The sequence below is a fragment of the Hipposideros armiger genome, unplaced genomic scaffold (assembly GCF_001890085.2).
Source record: "Hipposideros armiger isolate ML-2016 unplaced genomic scaffold, ASM189008v1 scaffold_45, whole genome shotgun sequence".
Classification (NCBI taxonomy): domain Eukaryota; kingdom Metazoa; phylum Chordata; class Mammalia; order Chiroptera; family Hipposideridae; genus Hipposideros; species Hipposideros armiger.
This window is the reverse complement of record NW_017731395.1, coordinates 3,592,519-3,607,629: the sequence shown is the minus strand read 5'-3', so window position 1 is coordinate 3,607,629 and position 15,111 is coordinate 3,592,519. Positions and strand designations below refer to the sequence as shown.

Here is a 15,111-nt window from a genome sequence, read left to right as displayed (position 1 = left end):
TCTCTCTCTCTCTCTCTCTCTCTCTCTCTTTCTCTCTCTCTCTCTCTCCATATATATATATATAATTTTTTTTTTAAACCAGCAGGCAAAAATGCAGTCACTTCTGCTAATCCACATTACCAAACCAAAACTTCATAAACTACCTAATTGCAATTTTGGCCTTTCCCAGGAGTGGAATTTTAAACCAATCAGTCTGAAATTTTCTGATCCATGCTAGTGAGGTAATCTGTATGATAAAACCCATGCCATTCCCTCCTCCCGAAAAATAGATTTCCTGGTCTACAAAGACTCCTTTCTGTTCTTTTGCTAATAATTGACCTGCCACACCTGTCTGCCTATAAAAACCTCGCATTTTGTACAGACCCTCAGAGCATCTTTCTAGTTGCTGGATGGGATGCTGCCCCATTCATGAATTGCTTAATAAAGCCAATTAGATCTTCAAATTTATTCAGCTGAATTTTGTTAACAGATTATACATATAAAATTTTTTCCATATCTTTATTTCTAAAATTTCTATCTATCTATCTATCTATCTATCTATCTATCTATCTATCTTCTATCTATCTACCTATCTATCATCTATCTTTCCAGAAAATTTGCCAGGGATGACTTATGGCTTTGATTATCTTAGGACATAAATAATAAATATAGCGAGGTCTCCAGTAAAGACCACCAACCACAGACCCAACCCCTATTCTGCGTGCCAATTCCTCCTGCATTTTGGAGTCCAAAATGGGACCCAAGGACACTGAAGGCCACCTTTACAAGAGCAGGGCTGCAGGTGGGGCCCTGTGGCCACTTCTTTGACATTCTTTCCCTTGCTTGGAACTGGCTCTGGCAGATGGTCTCCTTTTCCTCACTTCTCTGAACCAACTGTACTATTCTCAAGGTCTCACCTCGAGCAAAACCGACTTTGACCATGGAGTCCACAGTCATTCTCCTGCATCAGGCCACCTGGGCTCTTGTTATCCTTGCTACTCCATCAACAATTATTATCCAAATAGCCACAGGGTTTGAATGCTTTCATAAAGATACCAGGATACCAGGATGAGTGTTTTACACACAGTCTCTTGGAATCATTACAACAGAACTGAGGAGGAGTACAGCAGGTCCTCAAATAAATGTGGTCATTTAGTTCATGTCATTTCATTATAATGTTCATAAGAGGATAGGAACTTAACTCTTAACAATTAGCCTATGGTAAAATTGGTTTCTCTCTCTTTGTATTTTTATTATTAATGGGGAACAGTGTTTTTTTCCAGGACCCATCAGCTCCAAGTCGAGTAGTTGTTTCACTCTAGTTGTGGAGGGCGCAGCTCAGTGACCTATGTGGGGATCGAACCGGCAACCTTTGTGTTATGAGCACTGCGTTCTAACCAACTGAGCTAACTGGCCGCCCATAAAATTGGCTTCTTTATAAGTGTTTCGCTTAAAGTCTCAGAACTTATCTGTGATGTTAAGTGAGGACTTACTGTACCTCCATTTTGTAATTAAGGAAAGCTAGTTCTGAAAGACCCAATAGCTTCCCTAAAGTCACACGGCTGGCATGTGGCAGAGCCATCATTCTAAATTGAAGGCAAACCTCTTTACCTGCTGCCTAATGTTTCATGAACTGCCTTCTCGAGTTGCCTATTAAAATACATTTGTAGATAACTTACATGTCCTACCGGAGAGATCAGACGGTAAAATGCCCATGAAGCAAGGGACTAACATACATATAGAGAAATATTCCTGGAACACCTAACAGTATTTGCCCAATAATTAATGCATGTTCAGTTGGATTCAAGAGCTTTTGGTTTACTTAAGAGTTTTAAGCATTATGTTATCTCCTTTGTTATGTCTTTCCCCATATTGGTCATTTTACTTGTAAACAGTCAAATGACATGATCACAGGGTTTCTTTTTTCTGACTCATGGTTCCCCCCCCACACACAGCAAAACCACTTAACTCACAGCCGCCTAAGTTTCTGTCTCCCCAAGGCAACAACAATGTTTCTTTATCCTTTTGTTTCTTACCTGACGCTTAGTGACACAGCACTGTCCCTGGACTCATTCACTTTTTTCACTATATCCCTTTCTTCCCTCTCCTTAGGAAAGAAATACACTGTCCCTGGGGACAGGATCATAAGACAATTTAGGTGATGCCACCTGCTATTGAACTTGAAATCATTCCTACTGTAAAATACCCAGTCGTGTCTATGGACTATAAAGACAGTTTATGGAAAACAAGAGGTAGAAGGAATCTTTGTGGATCTAGCTGGTATCCCAAATATTCTACTGTTAAAGTGGGTGATTTTCTGCCCTGAAAAGCATGATGTGACTCTGACCCCCACTTTGAGAGTTTCGGCTTTGGAAGCCTGACATCAGCTTCAATTTAACCAAGCTTTTTTTCTTCCACAAAGATCTTGTGTGAATAGAATCTTGACCGGCTGCTTTGATGTACTTGTTTCCATGGAGGACCCACAAAGTGGTATCCATTAGGGCTCCCTTTTATACCAATATCTTCCCCATTTGTAGTAATGATACCTGCTTCATGTAGCCTTTTATCCATCTTAAGTGCCTGGTGAGGTTAGATACTACTGCTATTTCCATATTACAGATATGGAGGCTGAAGTATAGAGATATTAAATAACTTGCCCGAGGTAACACAGCTCGTCGGTGCTGGGAGCCAGGATTTTAAACTCAAGCGGCCTGCCTCCAGAGTCTGTGTTCTTAACCACTATCATCCAAGTACCATTTTACCTTAAAAGACTAGTCACCCAGGAAGGAGAAACTAGGCAACAAAACGGGGTGATCAGTAGGCTTGCAGCAAGTTTCTAAAAGAGTTCAGTTTTAGGCCCCCTCCAGCTTTCTTTGGGTGTTCATTCCATTTGCTGACCTTCAGTGAGGGTTTTCCTTAAAATTCTGGAAAATGCTCACGTTCCAGCTTAGCGTGAAACACAAGCGCGCGTGTGTGTCAAAGTGCCGTCCATCTTTAGACCATGGAAGCCTCCTGCCCGTAGATTCTGCATTTGGATATGGTTTCTTGAATCTGCCACCCAGAGCACTGCTTCTGAGTCACATTCCACAGGGCTCTTCTGTTTGTAGGACGGCAGTAGCCAAAACAGCAACAAGAGACGAAAAGCATCCACCAGGAGAGGTTTCCCCCTAAAAGGAGCATCCACTGCTTCAGCGGGACTGTCACCTCACCGACCTGGTGGGAGAAATTGGCAACGTGTAGGTCTGCGTATTCTCCTTTGGGGTGCTGGGTATTCTTTGTTACCACCCAGAATCCACATGCTGACAGTACTCATTTTGGCAGAGAACCTAGCTTGGATATAAGGGTTGGAAATGTGTTGCCTCCAGCATTGTTTCTCATGCCTGGAAAATATGTGTGCTGATAACTCCAAGCGGCTGTGTCTAAAGGAGCTCACTCAGCCTGGTGGGGACCCGGATGGAGGACGGGGGAGAGGAGGGGCTGGAAGGGAGGAGAGCGTTTTTACTTAAAACACTCAATCCTCCTCTGAAAAAACCAAGAATCCAAAGACATGCAGCCTTTATTGGGAAAGCGAGGACAAACGAAATGGAGTCTGATGTATTTATTTAGGAAGGATGAGAAGCTGTCGCTTTCTTTATGATAAAAGTATATGATGGAAACTTTAAAACTGCTCTGATACTTGGGTCCCTAGTTCTTTTTAAATATGATTTGAAGAGGATAAACTCTGGAACATTAGCTCACTTATCATTTAAGAGTCTGTATGTGAAGCAGATTCTTTTTTTCCTTTAGATTTTTATCACGGTGGTTTCCTAAAGCCATGAAAAAAAATGTGCTTTCATGTGTGCTAGAGACTGTTTCAAAGTACTTTAGTAACCGGTTAAATCCTCAAAACAGTTGTGTGAGGTAGGTACTGCTAGTATATTGTCCCTGTTTTATATATGGGGAAACTGAGGAATCAAGAGGTCTCGTAGCTAAGTGTTTGGGATTCAGACCCAAGCAGTTGGGCCTCAGAGCCCCTCTTACGTCCTTAGTTCTGACGGACTGCGGTGTGCACACGTCAGCTGGAGGTGAGGGTGACTATGATGACCTGGGGGTAATGTGACCTCATTGACCAGACGCCTGGTTACATAGCAACGTATTTACATAAACCTCCTGTACCACCACTCTGTGGGTAGGCATTATTATGTCCACTTTACAGATCAGTAAACTGAGGCTTAATGAGGGGAAGTGATTTGCAACAAGTCTCGCAGCTCTTATAAAGCAGATTCACAATTACAGCCAGGGTCTGCCTGCCTCTAACCCCTGCTTCAAACCGTGATGCTACAGGGCCTCCACTTCAATTGTTGGTTACCGTGTTGTAATGTTCTTATATAATAATAGCAAATAGGAAATAGTCACAGCTCCTCATTAAGTGAGCTGTCAGTTTGTCCTCTAATGGTGTATGATGGGGTCAGGTAGGGGGAAAGTTATTGGAGGAGAAAACCGTATTCACCCGCCCCCTTCCCTTCCGTCCTTCCAAGCTTCTAATTCCACTCCCTCAGAGAAGAAAGCACTTCTTACAAACATCTCTCTGAAAAGCCACCGCTGTGAGATTCTACTGGTTGCTTTGGCTTTCAAAACACCACTCCCTGAGAGAGTGCTTTTACTGCAGCATATAGATGTTCATAACACGACAACTCTTGCCTAAGTTGACCAGCCGACCGCCTGGCCACAGGAGACCGTTTCTTCATACCCTTCAATGAGAATTTTCTTGTCCAGCTAATATGTTTGAATAACAATATTTTCTTTCCTGTCCACTCCGTCTCCAAATATGCTACGTGCAGAGTTCCCACATGACTTGTACATGCAATGTACACATAAGTTTGCATGTGAGCACCCCCTGTGATTCGGATCATTCTGTGTCTGTCCATCTCAAATTCTCTCCCCCCTCCCCCCATGGGTTTTTCCCCCCCATTAGGCAAATGGAAGGCCCACGCCACCTGTTAGCATTACATCATCGCCTCCCCAGAGCACAGTTGCACCAAAGGCCTTAAACAAAGTAGTTCTTCTTGTATTGTTTGCACTCAAAGAGCTGATATCATGCCAACTGATGTCATTGTGTGTCTTTGTGTAACTGCTATGGCAACTGGGCAGGTGGGGAGCCCCCAGCTGATGTCATTGGGAAAGGAGGTGTAGAGACAGAATTTTAAAAAGCTGTATGCTGCTTTTTTCTGTGCGGGGGGTTTTCTGGCGTGCATTTTTTTTTTAACTAGCTGCTTTTAAGACAAATTATGGCTTGTGTACACTAAATAAAAACAGAGTGAAGTTTGTTTGGTCTTTTTCCACCTCCCCCCTTATATAAACTTATTTTGTGTTTGTTTTGTTGTTCTTTCCTCTCATCTTATAATGAAAAGTGTAACAACTGCCTTTTACTTAGGGGGAAAAAAAAGTGAATTAGGTTCCCATCACAGAATCAGTGTGGAACTGTTTATTTGGATTTTGTGGAGGGCAGGCTGAGCAGATTTTAAAATAACTTTTTAGTGTCTCTTTTGTGGAGTTTGCAATGGTGACAGTGGGTAATTTCAATTTTTTTTTTTATGTATTCACTAGTGAAGTTTTTCAGGTTTTCCATTTCCTCTATCTCCTCTAAAAATGATCTCTGTGGGCCCAGACAAACTTTTTTTTTAATCATGCTATCATAGTAGAATAAACTAATAACATTTTATTTGGGTTTACTTCTAGAAATCAATTAAAATGAATTCATAGCTCTTATTTTTCTCTTCCAAAAGCAAAGGTGGGTTGCTTACAGGTGAGCGAAGTGATAATAATACTACCCTTTGAGTGCCCTTGGGGTCCTTGTCAGACCTTAAAATACGACTTCCCTGGATTATACGGCCAGTTCCGTGTGCTCCGGCCGGTGAAGGACTATGACACTCGGGCTAGGTTACAGCCTGAAGCTTCCTGCTGTGGTTGCTAAAGATGAGACTTGAAATAGAGAAGGACATATGTCAAGTTCAGAATCTAGTGGACAGACAGACTTCCCGTCCTTATTTCAACACAACCATATCCTGTTCACACTTTCATTTCCTGCCTTATCTCCTGAAACTATCAAAGGCTGATGTCACGCCATCTGTCAAAGGAAGGTAAACATGTTGAGCTTTAGCTCTCCACCTTCCCCCCCTTTTCAAAGGGAAGGCCAGAGTGTATCTCTATTCCAGTTTGATGAGAATTAGAGCTAATTTGGTGGTAGTAATGGCAATTCAGATTTCATAGCCCTTACTTGTATGTTATATAATTTGACCCTCATGATAATCTGGTGGGCTTATCCACGTGCGTGATGCATCTAACAAATATTAAAGGAAAAATTTACACAAACTATGAGCCATACATTTTCTAATTTAAACAAGTGGGCTTTTTTTGCATGGTCCCTCAGCTTTTCATCACATGTATAGTGAATGTTTTTTGGCCTTTTCATTTAACATTAAACAGAAACATTTTCTTTTATTTTCATATTTTCTCAACTTTGAATGGCTATATAATATTCCATTGGATGAATATATTAAGTTTTCCCTTCATTTTTTTTTTAAACATGGCCTTTCCTATAAAACAGATAATTCTGTAGTGAACATCTTCATGCATCTAGCTGAGTATCTTTGGTTAGATGATTTCCTTAAAATATATTCCTGTAAGTGATACTGCACCAGTTCAGGGGGACGTTTGCGTTTTAAAAATGGGGACACTGGTGTAATTTTGAGCTTTTTTACACGATACCCATAACACTTAAAGGCAGAGCAGAGCCTTAAGCTCAAAGGTGTGTTTTCATGGATCTGTTAGAGGTTTCCCGATGGGTTGATGTCTGCACAAGCCCCTGAAGGAGGCTGCAAAAATTTGGGCTGCTCTCAGATTGTGTCCTACTGGAAGTCAGAGATTGATATAGTTTTGTCTTTTCCAAGCATTTCTCGGCTACTTCCACCTGTGGGCAATCATATAAATAATATTAATAAAGAACAGCAAGTCCTTGCTGAGTTGATACTGTACACCAGGCAATGTGCTAAGGACTTTACATGTATTCATTCATTCTAGACTCCCAGTCACACTGAGAGGCAGATGCCATGGTCCGTATTTTACAGATGGGGGAACTGAGGCACAGAGAGAAAAATTAACTTCCGCAAGTCACAGAGCCAGGAAGGGGTGGAACTGGGATTATAGCTAAGGTAATCTCCTTCCAAGAGCCCAGCTCAGAGCCATTCTGCTATGTTGGGGACAAAGCTGTCATCCCGGGTGAGCTGAGCTTATTAAGGGTGCAAGACACACACCAGCAGTGCCAGGATGCTGGCAGAAGTTCTGTGCCCGAGGAGGTCATAGGTGCCTTTCCTGCCTCCCAAGGTGCAAGGTCCTTTCTAGGCCACTGAGCACGTGGCTCTCTGAGGCTGATCCGACTTGATGCTAATGAAATTGCCTGACGCTGCGTGGAATTCTTTCCAGGGGACCATGCCCCAGTTTGTATAAAGATCACATTTCTCAAGTACCCCATGGCAGTGATGTCTCCGAAGCTTGTCCTGGGTCTCCAAATTGACTTTTATTTTTGTTGTGATTTTACTAAAAAATATATGGAGATTATACACCCGTGTGTGTGTGTGTGTGTGTGTGTGTGTGTGTGTGTGTGTGTGTGTGTGTGTGTGTGTGTGTTGTTGCTGGATACAGATAGATATAGATATGGATATAGATATAGATACAGATAATCAGCAACGACGCACACTCATTCCTATGGGGAGAGGGGTATTTGCTGCCAGCCCAGAAGTTCTAGAAATCGTCATTTTGCTGCTGTGCTTTTGTTCCAGGTGGACTTAGCAGTTTTAAGCAGAACCATGAAAACCTCTGTGACAACTCCCTCCAGCTCCAGGAGTGCCGGGAGGTGGGGGGCGGCGCGTCCGCGGCCTCGAGCCTGCTACCTCAGTCCATCCCCACCACCCCCGACATCGAGAACGCGGAGCTGACGCCCATCTTGCCCTTCCTGTTCCTTGGCAACGAGCAGGACGCTCAGGACCTGGACACCATGCAGCGGCTGAATATCGGCTACATCATCAACGTCACCACGCACCTGCCCCTCTACCATTACGAGAAAGGCCTGTTCAACTACAAGCGGCTGCCGGCCACCGACAGCAACAAACAGAACCTCCGGCAGTACTTCGAAGAGGCTTTCGAGTTCATTGGTAACTACCTCCCATGGGACATGCACCCCTTCCACCTTCCTTTCCTCTCTGGCTTTTGCTTTGATACCAAGTTCAAGATGAGTGGGTTTCAAAACGAGCTGCTCTGAGCAGGTTTCAGGCTTTGCTGCCTGGTGCAGCCCAAGCCTTCTCCTAAAGCCATAACCTATCACGTGTACTGGAGCCATCAGGATGGATAGCAGAGAGCAGGAATTCCGTTTGGTTGGGATCCATTCAACTAGAAATCCTCATCCCTCAAGTTCTCAATGAAAAGCAAACAAAAAAAAATGGTAGGGGGTCAGCAGTGACATGTTCTAGAACATAATCTCTATAAAAGAATTGACAGAGAGGGAGGAATTGGAGAACAGAGCTGGTGCTGTGGCTTTCTGGTCGACCAGTGCCCCTTGGCACCTGGCAAGAAATAAAATACAGTGACGATGACACCAACTCCAAAGTCACCCCTACCCCCCTTACCGTGAGTTCAATGAATTTGCAGTTGGTGTGGCCTCTTTGCATGAGGTTGGGGCAAAGATCGCATTGCTGAAAGGTTGCCTTTGAAGAATCTTTTTCAGCCAGACACAGTGCCGTAGTGAACATCTTTACATATCACACCAATGTAGAGAAGACAGAGAAAAGTGGAGGCCCGGGGCTAGTTATTGCTTCCTTTACCTGCTTTGTCTCAGTTCTTAAACATTGGGCACAAAAGTGAAGGTGAGTGCTAGTGAGATGGCACTAGATTTCCTTGGACAAGTTGTGTAGCGCAGGTAGTTCCCAGGGAGGAATATTCTAGTACAGCAGGCTTTACTCTCCAGAAGGAAGCCATGGCCAGCCTAACACCAATCCTAACTTTAACATGTTGCTGCTTCTGTAGCCTCAAACTGTAGTAGGGCTCAAATGATCCTTTGGGGGAACACCTGGTACCTAGGAAATCCTCACCAATGTTTTTCAAGTGACTCCAGCCACAAAGGGGTGACCCAGTACTTTTCCTAAACATTGCAGCAAGTTGTCATTGGCCTCTGTCCCAGGGAGCATGCACTCATGTCTGGTGCCCTTTTTGTTAGAAAAAAAAAAAAGCCTTGGTTCTAACAGCCATTGAGTCTCCAGCTATTTGCTGGAGAGTTTGCTCTGGCCACTTTGCCCAGCTAAGTTTCCTTGCTAATTGTACCTTCAATGCAGGAGTGATCAGTCCGGAAGGAAATTCTGAGTGGTCACTGAACTCAGAAAAGGAAAGTGACTTCTCCAAGGTCATAGGAATTTTAGTGTCAGAGAAGGAACCAGAACCCAGGGCCCTCGACTCCAAGGCCAGAGGCCTTTCTACAATACACTTGGGCAGTACTTACAATGCTCTATTAGTTCCCAACTGGCGACATTTGTGGATGCAAAGGTACCTTACATTCTTTTTTTCTTTTTTTAAAAATTTTATTGGGGGAACAGCCATGGTCATTGGTTACACATTGCTTTCATTGCTACAATGGCATAGTTGACTCTTTTAGGGAGGGTTTAGCTCACAATGGCCCATGCAGGGATGGAACCGGCAACCTTGGTGTTATCAGCGCCGCACTCTAACCAACCGAGCTAACTGGTCACCCCACATTCTTTATTACTAATATCTGAACCAAACCTTGAGCCCCTAGGAAGAAGTATTTGTCATCAAGTAGATGAGGAACTTCCTGGTTGGGACATGATGTTATTGCAATTTTTCTGACTTCATTCTGACTTCAGTTGGGGGAAGTTAGGAAATTGTTTTCCATTTAGTGAGTAGCATGTGATACACTCGTTCTAGGTGGATTTTAATCAGAGCACCCACATTCCTTATAGGTTTTTCAGGCTTACCAGCGTTTTTTAGATGGGATGTGAAACAAATAACAAACAGCATTTCACCTGAAAATCAATTCGGCGTCACACCCTGCCCAATTTTAGTTTCATTGTTGTACCATTGAATAAATGAAAATCTTATAGCCTTGCTTTAAGGACAACACAGCAGGTTCTATAAGCATAATACCATTTATTGAGCGTCTAATACAAACTATGCAGAGTCTAGTTTTAGAGCTTAAGAATGCCAGTTCATTTATTTCTAAATCATATGATATTATTCCCATGTTCCCTAAGCCTGGTGAGTTGGTATTATTCTCATTATTCAGACAGGGGGATTTAGGTTCAGGGGAGTTACGGGACCCACACAAGGTCGCTCATCTAGTGGATGGGGGAACCAGTGGTCAAACCTAGCAGCTTCCCTTCTTACCGCCATGATTTCTAGTCTCGGCGTGGCAGTTGATAACGCGTGTGTGCTACAGAGAAGGCATTGAAAAAGGAACATACTTTCTTAAAATACTGTTACCTATGAGAAGTCAGCGTAATGCGTAGGTTTTTTTTAAATGAAAACTTGCATGATGTTACTTTTCTTGGCCCACACACAGGTATCCAGCCAATAGAAACAATGCAGGTTAAATCATGACTGTCCTCACCCTGCTGACCTTCCCTACTCTGCATCTGATCGGTGTTCCTTCACAGATGCCTTTTTAGTCTAGAGGCGTCATTAACCATCCATTCGGGCTGTGCTCACAAGCTCCTCTCCCGAGTTTTTAATACATCTGAAAACTTACAGAGTATTTCCTCTTTTGGTTGCTTTGGATTCTGAGCCATTGCTGGGATGCCTCCATCTTTGGCATCATGGCCGTGTGGGGCCTGCACACATGGCTGCAGAGGGGGGTGAACAGTTCAGATGTAGGTGACACGCTGTGCCTGGGCACCACAAGCCTTAGCTAACCTTGCAACAATAGGGTTTTCTGGTAAGAGGCTGGACGCAGTAACTTCCTAGTTGAGTTTTGTTCCTTTAACCTTGGTCAAAGTTCAGTAAGACTGAAATTCTCATCCTTCAGTGCCAGTTCCTATACAGAGCAATTCTACAGTAGAAAGAACTGGGTTTTTTTCTGTCACAGGTCGGAGAGACATTGTTAATAACTGTAGTTTTGGTAAGTCGCACAGTTTTGCAATTGGAATTAAGATTCTTTTTTTTTTTTTTAATTGGGGAACAGTGTGTTTTTCCAGGACCCATCAGCTCCAAGTCGAGTAGTTGTTTCAATCTAGTTGTGGAGGGCGCATTTCAGTGGCCCATGTTGGGATCAAACCAGCAACATTGGTGTCATGAGTACTGCGCTCTAATCACCTGAGCTCACCGGCCGCCCCAGGAATTAAGATTCTTCAGAAGGGTCTACTTACTCAGTAACTTGGTGAACATGGAAGCTAATTGTGTTGTGACACCAGCTTCAGTCAGCGGCCATCACCTGTGAAGTAAACTGCTCCTATGAAGGAGTCCTTCTCCTAGCCATCTCTTTAAGTGTAGAAATGTGTCTTCTTATTCATGCAAAGATTGCTTTTAGCCAAGTCTGGAGGTTGTGACATAAACATATACAATTCACTAGTAAATTATACTTGGGTTTAAAATCATTTAAATTTATTCTTTCTCTGTGAAATATGGCATGATCAAGTCCTTCCCTTCACCTGTCTTTCTCCCTTTTTCCAGAGGAAGCTCACCAGTGTGGGAAGGGGCTTCTTATCCACTGCCAGGCCGGGGTGTCCCGCTCTGCCACCATCGTCATTGCTTACCTGATGAAGCACACACGGATGACCATGACTGATGCTTACAAATTTGTCAAAGGCAAACGACCAATTATTTCCCCAAACCTCAACTTCATGGGGCAGTTGCTGGAGTTTGAGGAAGACCTAAATAACGGTGTGACACCGCGAATCCTTACACCAAAGCTGATGGGCGTGGAAACGGTTGTGTGACAATAATCTGGATGGAAAGGATTACTGTTCTCCATTAGGAGACAAAGAGGAAGCAGAATGGAGTCTTTTGTTTGTTTTCTTTCTTTTTTTTTCTTTTTTTTTTTGGTGGGGTTAAAGTTTGTGAATGGAAACAAACTCATTTAAACACTTTTTATTTTTGACAAGTGTGAGAAGAATTTACCTTTTGATGCCCGTTGAGATTTATTTCCTAAGAATTGATAAAGCAGGGAGGCTAAAAAAGTCTTTTTTTTTTTTAAGCCAACAATATACATATACTACAACTTGTTTCTTCCCCTTTTCCTTTGAAGCTATTTGTAGAGTTTATGATTAAATAGTCTGTGCAGGTTCATAGACCGAAGATACTACACTTTAAACCAATTACAAAGAACCAAAACTAAGTAGTAAAGACATTGAATCATGAAGACCTGGGATGTGCCAGGGCCATCCATACAGAAGACAGAAACCCTACCAAACCAAGCCCTGTTCTCACCAGTGCAAAGAGTCTAAGCATCAGTGGTCTAAGAACCCTCCACCTCCACGTTCTTGAAAGAGACGAAGGATACTATTGATTTTGTGTGTTTCATACTCTGAATAATTATATTTTTTTTCCCCTCTCGGGGGCTAAGAGATTTTTTTGGAATAGCAAGGTACCGACCATTCTATCATATGCCTTCACTGGCTTCTTGTACAATAATATGGTGTTTTGAGTGTGCAAGCAAGTTAGAGCTGGCAACCTAATGATAGACAAATAGTGCAAATTTGCCAGCTTGGAGATAGAAAGGAATTAAACAAAACCAATTACTTTCCTTCCCACCTTTTTCCTTTGTTTACTTTTTTTTTTCGGATTTGATTCTGGTTACAGTGCCATAAACCTTGTTACATATGTATATCAGAATGTAAAAAAAAAAAAAAGACAAAAATTTATTTAAAAATATTTTTCGCAAAAAAAAAACAACTGGGTGTGTTTCTGTTGATTGTGTAAAAATTTATTTTCATTATATAAATGAAACTCATCTTGGGACGTGTCTTTTTTCCTCCTCTTTTGCTCAACTCAGGTTCAGTCACCTCTTACCTCTGGTAACTTGTCCATGTCACATAGTTGGAAATCAACACGTGTGTGTTTTTTTTATAGGGGGAAAGAAAGATGAGGAAGGGAAAATAGTCTCTGTTCTCAGTGTGGCACAGAGAGAATGAACAAGGAAGCAAAAGAGCTCTCATATCGACCTGCCCAGTTGTCACTTCCTCTGTTCTCACAGCTCCGCCATCTTCTGCACATTGTAACTCCTCTGATGTAGGCAGAGCTTCAGGTAAAGTCACGTTAGGAAATGAGGAGTCTCGACGCCAGCCTTTGAGCTTTGGTGATCAAGCAGATCACTGTCAGATTGTTTGGTTAGAATTCTGTGACCTCCCCAGTGGCTATTTGATCAATATTTTTGACCATCTGCCATTTTACGTTCTTGACGGTCACACCCTCCCTCCGCCCTTCGCTGCCACTTGCTCACTTGACATTTTTAGTAACATTAACCATGTAATACGCCCTGAAGCAAATTGCTACTTCCTATTCTGCTGGAAAACTGAGGTCAGCTTTATCAGTACCGCTTCCCTGCCCACTTGGTTCATACATGGCTGGTATTCCATGGGTTCCCCATTCACAGACAGGTGGGAGTAGGGGAGGAATGCAATCGAAACCTTTTCTACGTTTTATGAAAATGGATGTCTAGGGGGCCTTGGCCGTAGGGAAGATTGACAACAAACGGAAATTTGCCTGGGCCGAGTCACGGAGTTGAAGAAATCTGGTATGTCCAGTTCTGTAGGACTACATTTGACACGGTTGTGTGAACGTTCGCTTACACGTGTGATAATGGAATGTATTTGACATTTATTTTTTTAAAAATAGCTTTTCTACTAGAAGCGATTTAACTTTTTCTCTGATAAGAAAAGTGGAAAGTGAATTTAATGGGAATGCACTGAGAGCTGTTTTGAATTATTTGAGTTTACGACAGAGGATTCATCAAGTGAAAAGTAAATCTCTCCTGGTGCTTTCTATTCTTCAGACTAATAATTGGTGGTAGAGCATATTTAAGGAGTTGGCTAGATATATAGTTAGTGATTTAAAATACATGGTGATTCATTAGACATTTCTTTTTGTTTATTCTAAGTCCAAATATTAAATTTCTGATAGAATTTAAGGCTTATTCCCTTCCTCCCTCCCTCTCCGCCCCCCCCATCCCATCCCTCCTCCTCTCTTTCTTTCACAAGGAGAAGAATCAATACAGTTTCTCTTCTTTAGCCACATGAAAATGATTTACGTTTTTTTGAACTTTATGATGTTGAGAAAAAGACCATCCTGGGGCAGATAGGAACCCTGCCAGCCAGCATACCAAGAATTCTGAGAGAGACTCAGGTCTTTTTTGCTAACTTGTTCTGAGTCACTTAGCCTCCATTTCTTCATGAGGAATGCTATAACCCTTTCATGAAAACCATATGGAATAACCAAGCCATTGCCCTAGAAACCGGACTCCTCAGGTTTCTGGGCCTCCCTAGGTGCCTGAGCTGCGGAACACTGGAGTATTATCTTCCTAAGAAAGAGTCTCTGACCAATGCATGTATCATTCTCAGAGTCCAGCAAGGCTTGCACCATGCTGAATGAACTTAATGATTTCATAGAATGAACCTGTAATCTATCTAATTAAAATAAAACAGATACAGCAGGCATGACCACCTTAAGTTGAACAGAACAGCTCCAGCTTCTCTATGTAAATTTATTTCAACAGTTAATACCTTTCCAATGAATGCATGTTAGCCAGAATACAGAGTTCACATTTCGTGAAAGAGCTTGTGGTAGGTACTGTCAGACAAGGACAGGAGGGAGAGCCGGGAAGGTGACAAATGGAGGACATGAGCAAGGAAAGAAATGAAAGAAGAAATGTACACAGCCCAGCAACCACATGTTGACAGAAAATGAGGAAATATGCCTTCTGAAAGGGTAATAAAATATGGGAAACGAGAACGTGGGAGTTTATGGTAAAACGAAAAACTGTATTGTATTAAAAAAATAGGACCCGAATCCCACTTCAGAAGTTGACTAGGACAGAATGCTAGTAAACTGCTCTAGTAACTAGACCTTCTGGAACAGGAGTCGGCCAACTTTTGAGAC

At 42.5% G+C, this 15,111-nt stretch overlaps 1 protein-coding gene across 1 annotated transcript in view; it reads left to right on the top strand.

Annotated features, from left to right (window-relative positions):
- The window catches only part of DUSP10 (dual specificity phosphatase 10), a 48,862-nt gene extending 35,897 nt beyond the window's left edge, over positions 1-12,965 (top strand). The window contains exons 3-4 of the mRNA XM_019639667.1: positions 7,797-8,168; positions 11,689-12,965. Coding sequence (XP_019495212.1) covers positions 7,797-8,168; positions 11,689-11,954 — 638 coding nt within the window. The 3' untranslated portion in view covers positions 11,955-12,965. The remainder of the gene's footprint in view (positions 1-7,796; positions 8,169-11,688) is intronic.
- The last annotated feature ends 2,146 nt before the right edge of the window (positions 12,966-15,111 follow it).